At 42.6% G+C, this 17,717-nt stretch overlaps 1 protein-coding gene across 1 annotated transcript in view; it reads right to left on the reverse strand.

Moving 5' to 3' along the window:
• Positions 1–353: 353 nt before the first annotated feature.
• The window catches only part of tle3b (TLE family member 3, transcriptional corepressor b), a 34,222-nt gene continuing 16,858 nt past the window's right edge, over positions 354–17,717 (reverse strand). Inside the window, 16 exon segments of the mRNA XM_059347044.1 lie at positions 354–1,769; positions 2,373–2,449; positions 4,368–4,518; positions 4,660–4,807; positions 4,976–5,223; positions 6,047–6,296; positions 6,387–6,463; positions 7,080–7,252; positions 7,850–7,985; positions 9,393–9,548; positions 9,951–10,001; positions 11,073–11,195; positions 14,208–14,224; positions 14,937–15,081; positions 15,083–15,142; positions 17,490–17,525. Coding sequence (XP_059203027.1) covers positions 1,662–1,769; positions 2,373–2,449; positions 4,368–4,518; positions 4,660–4,807; positions 4,976–5,223; positions 6,047–6,296; positions 6,387–6,463; positions 7,080–7,252; positions 7,850–7,985; positions 9,393–9,548; positions 9,951–10,001; positions 11,073–11,195; positions 14,208–14,224; positions 14,937–15,081; positions 15,083–15,142; positions 17,490–17,525 — 1,956 coding nt within the window. The 3' untranslated portion in view covers positions 354–1,661.

Here is a 17,717-nt window from a genome sequence, read left to right on the forward strand (position 1 = left end):
TACTAGCTTTTGTTGGGGCTGAACACATGCCAACAAGTGCCAAGACTAAACTGTTGTTAAACAAGTTTAAATTTCTTATTTATTCAGCTCATTGCTCAGCTTTCCTTCCTCTTCATATTTAGTGAATATGAAAGTCTAAATGCAGAAACCCTGATTTATTTATTATTTTGTTACTGAATTTAAATGGGGGGGAAAAAGTGTCATTCAATTTTCGTCAGGAAAGTAAATAAACCTATTACGCAAAATGTGTCATTCCTTTCATTGTTAGATGTAAAGTTAGATACTACAGCCGACTTTTCATCTTTTCAAAGCGACTGAGGAAACGTCATCAGTGGGTCAATCACAAGGAAATGGGCCGTTCTACAAAAACCGTTTTATTGATTTATTAACAACTGTACATTTCTTTTCAGTGCTGACAGCATTTGCTACATACTTTGGTGTGATTGGTGGCGCATTTCGCCGATTTTTATCTTCTTGTGGGAAATGCTGACAGGATCCGGAGCACAGTGTACAAACCAGAATTATTCACTGTCTCCTTAACGGCAACATGGGAGACACTTGATTCACTCATTTTTTGTTTACATTTAAGTGCCGTTCCCTCCGTCCTCGTGAGCATTTACATGTCCCCGCCAACCAAACATGTTCCAGGAATATTACGATACAAAGGGCAGAAGATTCCAATAGCGCAGATTGAACTGTTTGAGTTTAGCCAAGAAATCAATGGTGCAATTCAACAACATCCATGTTACGTCATGTTAGCAAAAAGCACATTTTCATCCAGTTTGTGCCTGCTGCAGTGCGTCTGCTGCCAACTGAGGTCCAAGGGTTAGGCTAAACATTAAACGTTCTCCATCTCCCATCATCTAACAAGGTAAAACAAACAGGGAGAAGGATAGCACAGACAGAGCAGTACACTTTAAAAACGTCTTTTTTATATATATGAATTAAATTTACATCAATCTCTTCCTGAATCATAGTGTCCCGCTCCGTCCTGCAGTGGTCCAAACCAGCCGAGGCTCTGCCGGAGTCAGAGGACTCCACGTGTTCATCGTCCGGTAAGAGCACTGTGACAAAAGGCCATTTTAAAAATCTCCAGAAATCGTCTTTCTTACAAGTCTCATGCTCCTCTGTTTGATTTCTGAAAAGGTCAGCGCGGAGAATGTGCTTTAAGAAAATCAACAAGTAAAATTGATAAAAAGTTCTAATCTATGTTCGGTTCTCCCACTCAGATATCATGGCATAAGACAGAGTGGGCCAAAAAAAAAAAATCATCACAAGTACACCCAGGACATGAAAATATATATATTTTTATAATATATATAAAATGTCTTTTATTTAATCCGATATGTACACTTTTCACAAGACGTCAGGGGGAACGAGGTTCTCAGAAAGAAGCGCCACTTATTCGGGTCGCACCCAAAAATTCTCAAGGAAAACAATTCAGAAGTCACAAAAAATGTGTAACCCAAAAATAAACCCTCCAAAACAAAAAGGGCAGAAAAAAACGTCTTTCCAGCACAAACATCCTTTGTCCAACAGCTCCATCGATTTCTGCCAAGTTCAGATCAACAAATCTGTAGTTTCTCTCAGCGTGGTGTAGTCCACAGACGGACGGAAAAGTCATCTCATGTGAAGTGCTGCAGCGGGAGCCTCGTCTCTCTCTAGTAGATGACCTCGTAGACGGTGGCCTTCTTGTCACCGGATCCTGTCACAATGTATTTGTCATCTGCTGAGATGTCACAGCTCAGGACGGAGGACGACTCCTTCGACTGTGGAAGGAAGGAAGGAACTCAAGTTAGAGGAGTGCACATTTTCATTTATACATAGTTGTTGTTTTCTTGATCCTTTCATTAGTTTCATGAAGGATGCTTAATAAACCTCATGAACATGTGTATTTGTCCGGAACAGTTCAGTTTGGTACACAGCTTTATTTAATATAATTACTGATGAATTAGCTTGAATACAGTCTAATTAGGCCTTTGTCTCAAAACATGCAGAACAAAAACTCAAGTCTTTCTGGCAGCATTATAGTTCAGTCTGGTCCAGTAAGTAAGTATGATATTGAAAAAATTGTCTGTCAAAAATCTTAAACTATACTGCTGGCTCTGTTAGATTGATTTATGGTCATTATAAAATCGCTGCACTTAAAGCTCAGAAAAAGCTTGTAAATGGACTTTAGGTGAGATCATTTTGTCCCAAGCACAGTATAGTTGGAGGGTTTAAGAAAAATAGCATTTGTGCTTCTATTTTCTATGAGACAAAATAATGTCTGTTCAATCATACATAATTCATAAATCACCTCCTCCATCTTGATGTAAGACCACTTTAAAGTACTTTTTAAATTTAACTGTGTATCTGATTGTTGTAGTTACCTGGAATATGCTGGCACCATAAGGAGTCCTCCATGCGTTCAGCAGATTGTCTTTTCCTGTGCTCACAAACCATTTACCTGTAAACACACAACAGACATCATGAGAACATAATCTGAACACACACACACACACACACACACACACACAAACAAACACGCAACACACAACACACACAAATAACCTCATCAATGGACATAAAAACCTTATTGAGGAAAATGGCATTAGACCAACAATCAAAAATGAAGAAGACTCACACCATTTCCACTCTGATAATTATTTAAATCACCCTCTGATTAATTACCCAACTCACTAGCTGGCTAATGATTTAATTAGCAGCAGCAAGAGCTCTGAAGCAGCGAGTTTCATTTGAATTAACCAGTTCTGCGGTGGCGGTGATATGAGACGGTGCTGTGGGGGGTCTCGTGAGGAGAAATGAACATTGACATTTCCGGGGGAGAAAAAAAAGTGAGGCGATAGTGAAACCTCATTTGTCTGAGCCTTAAACTTGACACCAGCTGGTCTGCCCAGCGGGCACAATGATCTGAACTGGAAAAGCAATGACAAATTTAATGAGCAGATTTGGAAAATAACAGCTTCCTTGTTAATGCGTGCAGCTACAAGCCTTTGTTGAACTGCAGTGTAGACTGAACAGAGTGACGTGAGCGAATCTACATTTGATATTTCACAAATTCTCACAAGTAAATGGCAGTCATTAAGAGGACTTCAGATAAAATATGTTGTAGAGCAAAAAATAATTTTATTTGCACCCTTAAAGTGACTAAGTACTAGTCACTGGATGTTTGAATAATGTCAACATCTACAGAAACTGTTGCTTCCTCATTTCTTCGTGCAGAGAAGTAACCAAACCGTAGCAGCTAAATGTCCACATAAATACTGATGTGACAGCTAATACTCATGTGGACTCCAGGGTCAAGGATCTGGTTTCTAACAGACTGCCTGTCAAGATGATTTTTTATTGATTTTGCAAGACAAGACGGTAATAGAACTGGAGAAATCCATGTTCACCACATTTAAAAGCAGGATGGTAGCTAGGATTTTAGATCAGAAGTCAAATATTCCCTGAGTATAACTTCACCCACCGGAGAAATCCCAGACGAGCCAATAAACCGACCATTACAAGTCCACATTTATTTATTCCCCTGGTGAAGCCAAATAACAACCAAACAGCTTCACACTCAACAATATACCTGTCATGGCTCAGTTGTGTCCACTAGAGTTTCTAAAGTATGTTTGCATTCATTAACAGCTATTTGGGAACAGGTTGTTTTTGGCAACTAAAACTCATCGCTGATGAATGAAATGTTTGCCACAACATGTAACATGTAATGTATCCCAGCATGCCGTTTTAACAGTTAATAGTCGTCCCCTCTCAATACGCTGCAATGTGTGTACATAGTGCACTCTAATACACTTCACCACACTGCACTTCTTTGTGTTCTTGGCTAAACACCCGCTAAGTGTGAATTTAATCGGATGAGCTTTTGACAAGACAATGACAGACCTCTATGTTCAATGTAACTGCGATGTTCTAAGTGTTGTTTCAGAAACTTTTCTACGTGCCGTGTTTGTATTGTTTTGGACAAGTCATTTTTATTTTGGCCTCACAACAATCACTTTTTAATGATTTTTAGTCTTAAACATAGTGTTAAATCCCCCAACATATGTAACATGGGTGTTGCGGTGAAATGTTAATTTTATCTCAAGTCATTAAATCCAAGAAATATTACCAGGGACATGACCTCTATGTCCTCCTATGACTCACTTCGACTGCCCCATGTAAATGACTCAATGACCAAATAAGTGCTAATATATTTTGGTCTGACGTGACTTAGAGATTCCTGGTCAGAAATCATTTAAAATCATCAGTCAGAGTGAACCAGGAATATTAACGGCAAACATAATGGCAGTCAGCCAGAGTTGCTCTAGACTGAACATTCCCTTACAAGGTAAAAAACACAAAACCCCGTTACTTACCACAGTAGGCGAACTTGAGTGAGAGGACGCAGCTTTCGTGCAGGTGCAGCTGGTACTTGTCAGGCTTGGTGTGGTGGAGCACCTCCACGTTGCTGCTCTCCATGCCGACAGCAAGCCACTCTCCAGTGGGACAGTAACCCAACGAGAAGATCTGCAACAAGAAGACAACAGAGATGGATCAGACACCAATTCAACCAGCAATCTCTTTAAAAGATGCACTGAATGCATTCGTCTGTGTGTCCTCAAGACACCCTCGATTTAGTTTGGTTGTTTTCTACAGGCTTCTCTCTACCTGTGAGGTAAAGTCGTGTTGCTGGAGCTGCCGTCCCTCCCTCAGATCCCAGGAGCGGACAGTGTTGTCGAGTCCTCCGGTCCACAGTTTGGTCCCGTCATGGGAGATATCGATACAGCTGGCTCCATCTGTGTGGCCCTGGAACTGCCTGAAACAACACAAAACACCAAAACAAAAAGTCAGCAACAGATTCTAACAATAAGATGCTCTATTTCTCTATTTTATTCTTCAAACACAACAAGCTGTGTATTAAAGAATGCCTGTAGCACATCCAAACTATGTGCTTAAAGTGAGCATAAAAACACAAAGTACTGACCTAACGAGGGTCTGGTTGTGGAGGTCCCACACGGCAATGTTTCCATCCGAGCAGCAGGAGAAGCAGACCTTGGCGTCGGGGCTTATGGCCAGTGCGTAGCAGGCCGGAGCGGAGGAAGTGAGCTCGGCCTTTATGCGTGGCGTCTGTGAGGCCAGGTCCCATATGGTCAACGTGCTGGCCTCGCCACCCACTATTAGGGTGCGGCCGTCAGGCAACAGCTTGCAGGAGCGGATGTAATTGTCCCTGTTCTGGAACAAAAAAACAAGTATCGTCATGATCTTGATGGCATTTATCTTTAAATTTATCTGTAAACATGAAAAGGACAATTTGAGGTGAAGTCGATTACAATTCTGTTGAGATTAGCAGCAGTGTGTCCACGTCAAGATCGGCTCTACTTAAACTCGAGAGGAGCTCTTTGACAGGCTGCTGCTGTCTCTTTTTCGTGTTATAGTAAAGATGTGGATGTCAGCTTTAACAAGAGATGCAGCGAAAGAGAGAGCATGGGGCTGCAGCTGCTGGCCCGGCTCCAAGAGAGCAGGAAGACAAATCAATAGGACTGTGGAAGCTCTTGGTCGAATTAAAACAGCACCCCGATGGCTTTATAAGACCCAATTGCACTCTGGACGCACCTTAAGGGTGTTGGAGGCCATATGAGTTGAACGGCATGAAGCAGCAGTATCAAAATGAGAAATGGGAGGCAGTTGGGAGGAAGTAATGAGCTGGGTAATGGCAGACAGGGTTGGCCAATCAGAACATCATTACTCAGCAGGCTTTTTTTTTTCTCACCGCGGATTATTTCAGCACAGCAGTGAGACACTTTGCTGAATTATTCACATCTCTGTCTGTTGGGATCCGGGGGAAAGCTACGGTGGGATGTGGAGTCAGGCTACATTTGATGCTCAAGAAAATCTTAATGAAGGAGGCCGATCGCAGAGACCTCATGAAACATGAATACATTATGCTTCTGTTCTGGTCGGATGCCTTTGAAACATCCACAGTAATAGCACAGATCTGAAACTCTTGAACAAACACACTTCTTGTTTAAAAAAAAAAATGATGGTGACTAATTACCAGGCAGTCGAGTTGGGACACTGGGCTCTTGCTGCCTGGTTGGCTGATGTCCCAGATCTTGACACAGCCCTTCCCGCCGGTGTAGACGTGGCGTGTGGGGTTGCTGATGGTGACAGCACACACCACCTCCCCGTGGCTCAGCGTGTTGATCTGGCGAGCGTGGCGCGGGATGCCCGGGCCTATCAGTGCATCTGGAGGGAAGGGCACGGGCTGCATCTGACCATCTGCACTCACATGAAAAGAATAAGCTCTGCAGGGGACAAGAGGGCGGAGAAGATGGTCAGTTTGAGCCAAGACCTATATTTGTCATAAAGTTAAATCTAGAAGTCCAGATACTCACGGTTTTCCTCCAGAGATGGACGTGAGGCTGGCTGGCAGGCCGGGAGCTCTCATGTGAGGATGAGGGTCGAACCCCGCCTGCATGAGCAAGAACAGTGTTAACAAACAACTGATAACCTGCAAAGATAAATTAGGCTAAGCTAATATTCAAATTAAAAACTACGCTTCACTTTATCTGCCAACACCCTGAGGAACTCTCACACCATCGTTTCCAGGCAAATCCCTTGAAAGGCGCAGATTCAGCTTCACTGCATACAGAGAAGCTTTACACGAGGCTACAACACCCCACTTGCTAATGCTAATGAAAGCCTGGGAGATTTTTAAACACGGAGATGCATTTTCGGGGAGAGCTTTTTTTTTTCTTTTTTTTAAGCCTTTAGAATGCTAACTAACTAACATCAAAGTAAAGGAGCTCGGCCGTCTTTGTACTTTCTCATTATGTACACACAACAAGCTGCAGCCAGCCGAGCAGAAATATTCACAACGAGTTATGGAAATACAGGATGAATGCTCAAGTTTCTCAAAGTCATTTTGCAAACTGATTCTACAACCTACAGCTGCGGAGGATAATTCATACGACACCAGCGAGGGCTTGTGGTGTCAACCTGATGGAATATATGAATGAAGATGCTTCATTCATTCATTCATTCATTCATTGGAATCATACATTCTGTAAAGAAGCTGGAATACTTACAATCGGTGAGCGTCCATAGGCGGCTGCAGCTGCAGCGCTCATCTGTGGCGAGATCAGACCCGGGTAGACGCCCGGGCTCGTCAGGGATCCGTTCATCTCATGATGGCCCATCATCGCAAACGGGGAGGCGTAGGAACCCGCAATGGACAGAGGCGTACGCAGCGCTGGGGCGGCTACAGAAGAGAGAAGAGCAATACTCTAAGATCAATTTGGAATCATGCAACTATGATTCATTACAGAACATGTGATATGATCCAAAGCTCCTGAAAAGAGCATGGATGGAAGAATGGATGTTTTGTTTCCAAGGTCAAGAACTACAAAAACTTGTAATCTCAAGTTTATGTTATCATATATTAATCTTTTTCTGGTACAATCTGGTACACTTTCTTGCAGTTTTTTATGACATAAGGAGAACAAAAGCACATTGTCTACTTATTTGGAGAAGCATAATTTCATTAAAGGCTGGAGTACGCTGATATTATTGGCATTATGGTGTAAAGAAATCCATAATTATCTTCCAGCATACAGTCATTTAAGTGGTGGAGAGAAAACTAGACTTCAGCACCTCCACTTGGCTTTGTTTTTTAGCCTTTAAATCTAGCTTGTGGAGGGAGACTTTGGCCAAGGTGGGCTATATTTTCAAATTCTGGGATTCTTTCACCTTTTCTAAAAAATGGCTTACTCAGCATTATGTCATTTTCAAGCAAAAATACTTAATAACAAAAATAGCTTTTAAATAAATGACTGAATGCGTGCACTTTTTTACATACCTAATGCCTCCATGCCGGGTGGTTTGCCCATCGTAAGAGGTCGTAGTCCTGGAGTGGTGCTGGTTCCGGGTGTAGGTGCCTCGTTCCTCGGTGTCGGTGTGTTGGACTTGAGGCTCGGTGTGGACGACTTGTCATTCTAAAACAAGAAATAGCTTATAACCTCTGGGTGAAACCTTATTTTGAATCCGCTTACTGAAAGTTGTAAATTCACTCACTCTCAGACACACACGAAAAAATGTAACATGCCAGAATTGGAAAAAAGCCCCCAAGTGAGTCAAAAATACCCCCACTAGCAGTGAAATCCAGAGTGACAATCTGAGTGGACGGCTCAAGGTAATCCAATCTAACACTGACACTTCATTACAGCCTGTGTGTGTGTGTGTGTGTGTGTGTGTGTGTGGTGGGGGTATAAACCTTTGCTTAGAAGTCAAGCTTGTTAAGAGCAGCTAGACTAGCGAAGTGGTGGCTGAAACACTTCTCTCATAATTAAACCACCTTTCTTCCTGTGCAGAGTTAGAGGAGTGTGTGTGTGCATGGGGGGTTAGCCTAGTGACACACACTAACAAGGGACAGCGCAAAGCTTGGTGTAATGGGAGGTGAAGGGTAGTGACGTGGACTATAAATCTATGTCTAGGTGAAACAGTTTCATGTAGAAGTTAGTTTAGGTTAAGTATCGCAATAGTTCATTTTTTAATGCATGCATCGATATAATTCAAATTCATTTAAATTTTAGTCCTTGCAGAGGTTGAAGGACATTTTGTTTTATTGTAGTAATCTATAAGTAGTGTGACATCAAATCCATTTGAAGAAAAACAAAGCTTGAAAAGCAGAGAAAACTCAGACTTCACTCTGACTTTGGCCACTTTAATTTAGCTTGAACATCAAAAAATTACGTAGCAGTTAATTGGAAAGAGAATTTTCTTCTATGCAGTATCTGTATAATGCTGCTGAAATAAAACTCAAAGACTGGCTGATATGTGATGTGCATTGTTTTTGGAACTATGCCTCACTACATACATATATTGAGTGCATCATTTAACTCTTCCCCCATGGTTTAGTGCCTAAAGGTAACCAAAATTCATTTATAATTTCTTTACTTAGATGCTGATTGGATAAGTATTGTGATTATATCAGTAACCTAATAGTATTAAACTAGTTAATAAGCATATTGTGGCAGCCCTTCTGGTTAGTGACAGCTTTAGAGAAAATGAGAAGACGAGACGAAGCAGGAAAAGAGGGAGACAGCAGCTCCCTCGCTGCTGTGTCTCTGGGTTATTTACAGCCTCAGGCCGAGAAAGAAATGACCATTTATTGGGTAAGCCATAAAGGAGATTGAGAGGAGTGAGCCACAGGGTTTGATTTCCTGAGAGTGCATCTCTGCCCCTTCAAGCTCCTCGTCGCAGCCAACTGCTAAGCCTCCTGCGTATTAGTCCTTCACACAGACGCCCACTCCACTTGACAAACGCCCTTTAGCCTGTCAGTTCACCCTCCACTGTAAACGCCTTATTTCCTCTCCTCTCCAGTCTCTCAGTGTGTCACTCACATGGGCGTGGTCCTTTGCTTTAGACGACGGCGTGCTTCCCGAGGAGGTGACGGAGGCGGGGCTGTTGGGGGCCGCGTCCTTCTTCAGGACCCGTGATTTATCCAGGCCGTTTTCTGGAGGCGAGTGAGCCGGGCTGGCTCGAGGGGTGGCTGGATCCTACAGAGATAAACGAGACAGACAGAGAGCGAGACTGAGCAAACAGACCGGAGGAAAGCCACTGGCGTGTACATGTAGGTCAAACAAACTGGGGCCTCATGTGCAAACACAGATAAATATACTTGTGCATGCTCGCACTCTCCCTCACACACATACACACACGTTTCATTCACCTGTCACTCCCTTTTCTCTTTGTATTCTTTGTATTACTTTCTGCATGAATGGCAAAAGAAATACAGCAAGTGAACACACACAACCAATATTATGACAGACTTTTTGGCATCGCTGTGAAAGGTGTTGAGGCTTCTACAGACAGATGACAAAAGAGCGCTGTGTTTAGTTTCTGTGCGGTGCTGACACTGAGGAATGTGGCAGAGCAGCTCGGTTCAAACGTAGTCTTACCTCGTTGGAAACATCCACCACTAAGTCGTCGCTTTTGTCTCCGTCACTGTCCTGAAACGAAGGAGTCACAGGCTTTACGTTAAAGTGAGCAAAAATCAGAGCAGTCCAATTCTTCAACGACTAGATCAACATCAAAGAGCAGATTTGTGGACTTTGTAACTTCAGAGTTAAACGTGTTCTAAGAGTAAAATGTTAGCACCTTTCAAACATTTCAAAGGAACCTAGCCAAAGATTTGTAATGATAAATGCAACTGCCAAATTCCTCTATACCCACAGCCATCAATGTGTTTATTTTATCAGCTGTTTATATTAAAGTTGATTGTATGTTTTGATCACGATTATTTAGTGCTTGTTAATTTCCAGATTAAAGAATCGAGGGACCTGGTCCCAGAAGCCAAAAAAACAAGTATGACTGGATTTCAAATCTTAAAAGATTGTTTTTTTTACATGAGTGATTATGGTAAGGTTATTTGTCTCTGAAACCTGTTTTTAGCATTCGTTTATTATTGACTTATGATATTGTGTAAAGATATGAAACCACTGGGTAACGCTTTATTTTACAGGTCTATTGTTTCCTGATTACAATTTCTTGATCGTTTCCTGGAAAGAACTGTGTAACATGACAGTAGTTAAAGGGAAAATGAAGACATTGTTCTTGGATTGTTATTATTTCAGTTTCAATTTCTCAGAAGAAACGGGTCCATTCTCTATTGAAAATTAATTTATAAATCTATCTTCCTTTATTACAGGAAACTTTGTTGGTCTGTTCTCATCTTGTAGACAAACTGCAAATGTTTGCATGTTCAGCTGATGTGGTCACATGTGAAGTGTACCAGTTAAACACGTCTCAATTTTACCTTTAATTAATGTCAAATAACAACCTCCTTTCTAGGAAATCAGACAATAAAACTGTGGTGGTTTTATAACTAATAGTAGGTAATAAACTGGTTGTCGATTAGTTTTCTTTGTGTATTTTAGTTTGCATGTATTTGGCTTGTGATATAATTAACAGTGAGTTAATCAAAGTTTGAATGTCATATAACTCGTATAAAATATAAGAATAGGAGAGCCACAAATGTATTAATGAAAACACTTAAAACAATAATACCAATAAAAACTCACATATCGGCTCATGCTGTCTTTCTCGTCCACTTTGCGTTTCTTGGCGTCGAGGCTGTAATCTGAAGAGCCACGGTGTTTCTCGCTTGCTGCCCGCAGGCTGTCTGATGGCGACACGGAGTTATTCTGCCGACAACAACAACATGCAGCCAGACCACGTCAGTGTGCTACACCTTTGACTCTCAATAATCCCAGAATATTAAAAATTACAACTAATAACTACTGATATAAAGTATGTAAAGTCTGAATGAAATTAACCTGGAGTCACAGACTGAACCTCACACAATGACCGACTAGATAGATATTGTAAGAAATAATAAAGGTTTGAAGAGAATGGAGAGAAATACTATATTTAAAAACATTTGCTACTTTTGAGTTGAAGTGAGATGTCCCTGTCTGGTTCCCTGTGTTCTATTTTTGTCTTTTTTTCTCCTTCTGTTCTCAAGCCTCGGGTTGGGCTGAAGGGCCGTATGTACATACATTTTGTAATTTGCATGTTGTACTGTGTTTACCAGTTTTCCAACATGAAGTATAAAGACAAGGATTCAATATAATCCCTTTACACACTGCATCGTATCAGGATAAGCTTCTGACCAACACTTTGTGTTGCAACCTGTAGACTTGCCGCTTCAGCAAGAATCATATGAGGAAGTGAGTTCTGTCAATACTGTCAATGTCATCTTGCTTCATTTGACCTGATCCTGGCATGATAACAAACAGTGTGACTCTCGAAGATAAACAACATTTAGTGCAAGATGTAAGTGACCTAAAAGAGTAAGCACAACCCTGCTAGTGTGAGTCTTGAGTCTTAAATACAGCAAGTGACAAACCCTCAGAAACCAGAAACAACCAAATGGTGCATTTAAGTCCAGACAGGGCTCTGGAGCCTTTTTCCTTTGTCAGTGCAGCGACAATATTGACTGTAAAGCTAAAACACACAATGCTCCTGGACTGAGCTTGACTGATTTGGGATAGAAGGTGCAGAAGAGGATTCTGGGACAGCTTAGCCCGGCTGCTGTTGCTGCTGCCAAGGCAGCGGAGCAAGGAGGAAACAGACGAGGCAGCTGAGCAAACCAGCAGAACGCCACTGGAAGACAAAAGCATGAACTCGCAAGCAAGGTGATGTGTAGGACAGATTGAAGAGAGGTGGAGGGAAACTGTGAGAGTGCAGCATGGGATATTTGCTGTACACACACACAACCTGACATCTAATCCTGTTGTCGACCCTCACAGTGACCTGGTCAGAGACACGCTTGAAGCAACATTAACAATTTAAACCAAAAAGCTTATTTTCCTGACTTTCTGTCTGTGACCTTCAAATAAAAACAAAAGTAACCTAAATCTGTCACCATTTAACTGTAAAACCAACACTAACGACTGCTGGAGACCCACTTTGTGTGTGTGTGTGTGTGTGGCAGGTCAGTGACTAAACAGCAGAAAATGACAGCAAAGTTCATGAAAATCAAGCAGAATAAAAAAGAGGAAGGAAAGAAAGAGGCCATTGAAGGAACCTGGACAAGAGTGCAATGTGAACACACAAAGAGGGTGTTGCCAGCAGAGAAAAGAGCCATGAAAGAGGCAGAGTGAGAAAATAAGAAGAAAAAAAAAAGAAGAGGAAGAAAGACAAGAGAGCAAAAACAGGAAAGGAACTTGGCAAGCAATGAGAGCGTAGCAGTGTGGCAATGAGTTCTCCCCACTAGTGGGAATGCCCGGACAGGCTGGCACTCTTTCAGAAGCTGCAAACAGGGTTTTTGTAGTCTGGGCACTGGTGTGGTGGGGTGGCACTGCCAAACAGGCCGACAGGCAAGAGGGGAGGAAGGCAGGGAGGAGGGGTGAAGGCGAGCAATCCCTGAGGCCAACCGACACTGTCGGGCAGCTCAACAAATCCCTGCCTTCATCAGAAACAGACAGATATGGTGAAAGGAGAAAGAAGATGTCTGACTTCCAGGAAGAGCAGCAGAGAAAAGGTAACAGCTTAAGTGAAAGGATGCCTTAAAAAAAAAACTCCTGAGCCGAGGAGAGTGAAGTGTGACGATGAAAAAACACTGCGGTTGGACAGTTAATGGCGCACTTTCTGCCAGTTCCACTTCCCTCCTTCTCGGGTCAAAATATGGAAATTTGTTCAGCTACTGTTGTGGAAAAGAAAAAGCCACACAGAGAGTCTGGCTCGGTGTGAAGATGCCGCCTGACGGACAAAAATCTCCTCCAGCATTACAGCCCGTCTGTGTATCTGAGCCTGTGACCTTTAAAGGATTGCTTAGACTCAATAACCCTGCAGTTGCCTCCAACTCTGGTATCAGATGACCTGAGACAACAGGACAGGAAGACTCTGCCTGTGTGTGTGTGTGTGTGTGTGTGTGTGTGTGTGTGTGTGTGTGTGTGTGTGTGTGTGTGGAAAGGAGAGAAGGGGGAGGGCGGCGGGGAGATCAGGTAAAGGCAGTATTGGCAGCCACTCGTCACCATACGAGATGGGGGAAGAGTTTGGGTTCCCTTCAGACATGAGTGGGCCCATTCAGGATGGCCAGTCAATGGGAACTCAATCTGGCCGAGCAGATCCAACAGAGCGTTACGCTCCAGCTAACTGAGAGCTTTAAGCCAGTCCAATAAACACGGACTTTAACATGAGAAGGAGGAGAGAGAGATAGGGAGAGACGGGGGGGGGGGGGGAGAAAGAGAAGTGGAAAAGAGTAAATGAGTGAGATAAGAAGAGGAAGACGAGAGGGCAGAAATAAAAAGAATGCAAGATAGAAAGAGGCAGGCAGACAAAAGGAGTCGGGTGTTGGACACATGCAACAGTGAATCCTCTAAAGTGGCGAGGGAAGAAGAGATGGAGAGTCAAAGTCTCTTTTAATTGTGCTGAAATTAAAGGAGGTAGCTGACTGCTAATCCTCGCCCAGTGATTGGAGTCATTTTCCACCTGGATTAGATGGCACTGGCTTATTTGGCCAGACTTCATTATTTGATTTCAGTCGCCCCTCCTGGGGGGCGACTGAAATGTGTGTGTGTTCCTACACAGAGCGCACAGATTTCTATTGGACAGTGGGCTTATGTCTATGTAACGCACACCTAATCACCAAACACAGGGAGCCGGAGAGCGGCAAAGTCAAGAGACAGAGAGGAGATGGAGAGTCAACATACCGTGCTCGACTCGCGTTCTTTCAGAGGATTGGCCAGAGGCGAGTGAAAAGATGAGGGACCAGGAGAGAGAAAAGCAAAACAAAAATTAGTATGAGAGTCACCACAACTCAACCAGATAACAGTTATACAGCCATAAGATTGTGAACCCTAATTAATAATTAAAAGAATGTGTTACAGAACTGATGCTTTATAACCCTTGTGAATAAATATGTGTAGGTGCAAATATCACATATTTATGACGGTTTGCACTGTTCGTGCTGGAAGATGGTCTAATCTCTGTTGTCCAGCTCTTTCTGTATTTTTCTTTTCTTTACTGGGGACAATCTACCATGGTGTTAAATGGTGCAACAGTCTCTTCAAAAATAATAAAGACTGTAACATGCTGTAAATGACCAATCAGAATTGAGTATTCAACAAAGCTGTGTAATAAAGTTTCAATTTATAAAGCCTTTACATTGGGCTTGGGGCTAACATTACCACCTATGTTTCTGTTCAATGACAAACTTAATCTGGACTGAATTTTTTTTACACTGTACTTAAGTTGTCTGTTCCTAAAACATATTTTACCTCTAGACAATAGGTAGTGTCTCTTAAAGTTTTAATGTCAAAATCTGCAATTGGTCAGAAAATGAACCAAAATCTGCAGAAATATTTCCTCCCACAGTAATTCTGTACACAAATGCTTACATTTAAAAAGTGTGTTTATGTGTGGCAGGCTGTGCTCCTCACCTCTGTGCTCCAGGTCGTGGTGGTTCTTCTCATCCTTTACAGGCAGGTGGGCCTGGCTGCCAAGAGCACCCAGAGCCAGCAGGCCGGAGCCGGCGCCAGTCACAGGGGGGATGCCGGGTGGCTGCAGTCCCGAAGGGTGGGGGGGGCAGCTGCACAGGGGGGCCGTGGGCCGCGTGAGAGAGGTGCTGAGCCTGAAGCTGCTGCTGCTGTAAACAAACGCAGAGAGACAAGACAGAGGACAAGTGGGTCGGCTGGGAAGTGAATCCATGAATGACCGCACTCTACTCGTGCATTAGAGCTGGCTTTGACAACATTTAGTTCAAGGCCAAACCGTTTATGCATAATAGCAGACTGACAGCGGCTGCCAACATGCTGATCCAGCTCATTCACTGTCTGAGGGGAAAAACTGATTCTGTTCAGAGCTGTAAATGTACTGTGCGGTTATCGTCTGGCTGAAAGCGTTAGATAACTGAAACAGAATACATTAATTACATTAATTATTACTTTATCTCCCATTCTCAAGGTCTTTAGCATTTGGCTGTGCAGTATTATCCCAAAATAGACTACGTTTTGAATCATAAGGCAGCAAAATGTCACATTTCAGCAATTAAAACCACATTCTAGCTGATTTATAACATTAATTACACACTAATAATAGTGTGCTGGGACAGAGTTACTACTGAGTAGAACTACTTTATATTCTTTGGGTTTCTACTCTCAGGATTATATATATATATATATATATATATATATATATATATATATATATATATATACTGTATATATGGGTCAGGTTCTAGTTTCATGAATGAGTTGTGCCTGCAGGTTTATGACACGGCCCTGGTCCTCTCTTCACTGTCACACTGTAGTTTTACAAATTGCATATCGCTTCTTATTGATGGTCCGAGAGCTTTACGTGACAACTATCTTCAACTTGACAACATGTCACCTCCGGTCATTAGAAATGATAAAGACTGCTTTTATTTTGCTCTCTCTTTGCTCTCTCTCAAACCACCGTGCTTCAAATCATAGTTGGGACGGTTAAAAATCAATAGGTCTACACTTGAAAACCTCAAAACCTTTCAACACTCTGGAAAACCAAGTAAGCATGCCCACTCCTGCAGCAAAATGCTGTTAAGCACAGACACAGTGCAGAACACACACACACACTTCCCAAGAGGCCATGAACGTCTGTGTGAGAGAGGCAGCCGGAGAGCAGCGAGTAGATAGACAGGAGTTAAATAGCCACTCAGGCAAGAGGGAAGCAAGTGCTTTAAAACAAGGTTAAATAACACTTAGCACATCCATCAACTGCCTCTCCAAAGAAGAAAAAAAACATGATTGCTATTCTGCTTGCTGGATAAAACTTCAATAGCCTCAACCATACATTCATTACATAAAATGGAGAAACTAGACAAGGGTATATCTGCTGGCTTACCACATTTAAAGGTTTATTTAGCAGCTGGCCATTATTCAGTCAGCTCATTATGTCAAGCTAGACCTGAAATCGTACGATGGATGGAAGCAACTGAGGGGCGGCATTGTTAATCGATATTGCACTGGTGTGCCTATTTGTTGTGAAAAAGGAAAAGCGAGCAAAAAGAAAGAGAGAGCGAGAGAGCGAGAGAGAGAGAGAGAGTGAGAGAGTGAGAGAGAGAGAGAGAGAGAGAGAGAGAGAGAGAGAGAGAGAGAAAGGGGCAGCCAGAACAAGAAAAGGAGGGAGAGGCGGAATCAGAAAATAACAAGAGAATGAAAGAGAGGGTGAGCGAGGGATTGAGGCAGGGACGTCCCTATTGAGTGTGCCTAATGAGGAAAAGCGTGCAGGGATCATTATCAAGAAGCCTCATTAACGAGCTATGGCTGAGGAGAGGAGAGACGAGGGAGGGGAATGGTGAGGAGGAGAAAGAGAGAGAGAAAGAGGGGGAAAAATTCAGAAAATAAATTGCCTCCAATTCAATATTCATGGATAAAGAGCTGGCTTCCTTTCACACTTATCTTTTTTCATTATGTGTAAATGCCGCCGCCGCTCAGGCAACTTCCACAGGAAACAGGCAATTAAAGTTAACTAGGCGAAGCTGGCTCCCTGCAGAACAGTACTGTCAGGTGGAACAAGCATCAACAGAAGCACCAGCACAAACCAGCTGGCAGACTGGCTTAATAAGTCTGGCAATGATCGCCACATTACCTACTTATCCTGTGCTTTACAACAGCTTCTGCGGCTCATCATATTTTCTTCAGTTGTCGCGACAAAGATTAGACTATATCTCACGCTCAAAACAGACCTGAGTGAGATCAGTATTGGAAAGGAAGGATTGAGACTCAGGGAACGTTTTTTTGAAGTTAGAAATAGAGTGCCATCAAAATCTACAACACCTGAGCGAGGAAAGAAAAGGACGGGATGCCAAAAATATCCAAACACACTCAAATCATGCTTTGTCTCCAAAGGGGCATCAGCTCCTCTTCACAAAGACACACGTAAGACTGCCAGCAAGCAACTCAAAACACTTGATAAATACAGGTTGTTTCTGTGTGTCTGGTAATCTGAACACTGACCATGAAGGCTGGGTAGACACTATGAGGCGGCTGCTGCTGTTGAGTCAAAGGAGAGAGGAAGAGGAGAGATTCAGCCAGAAATAAAACAAGCAAGAAAACTGAAGAGGACAATGAAAACTTTCCAGAGTGCAAGGTGACGTCTTCAAATGTATTGTTTTGTCCAATCAACAGACCAAAACATCCAAATATTCAGTTTACTACAAATGAAAATTAAGAAAAAAAAATCAC

The sequence above is a fragment of the Centropristis striata genome, chromosome 2, assembly GCF_030273125.1.
Source record: "Centropristis striata isolate RG_2023a ecotype Rhode Island chromosome 2, C.striata_1.0, whole genome shotgun sequence".
Taxonomy (NCBI): Eukaryota; Metazoa; Chordata; class Actinopteri; order Perciformes; family Serranidae; genus Centropristis; species Centropristis striata.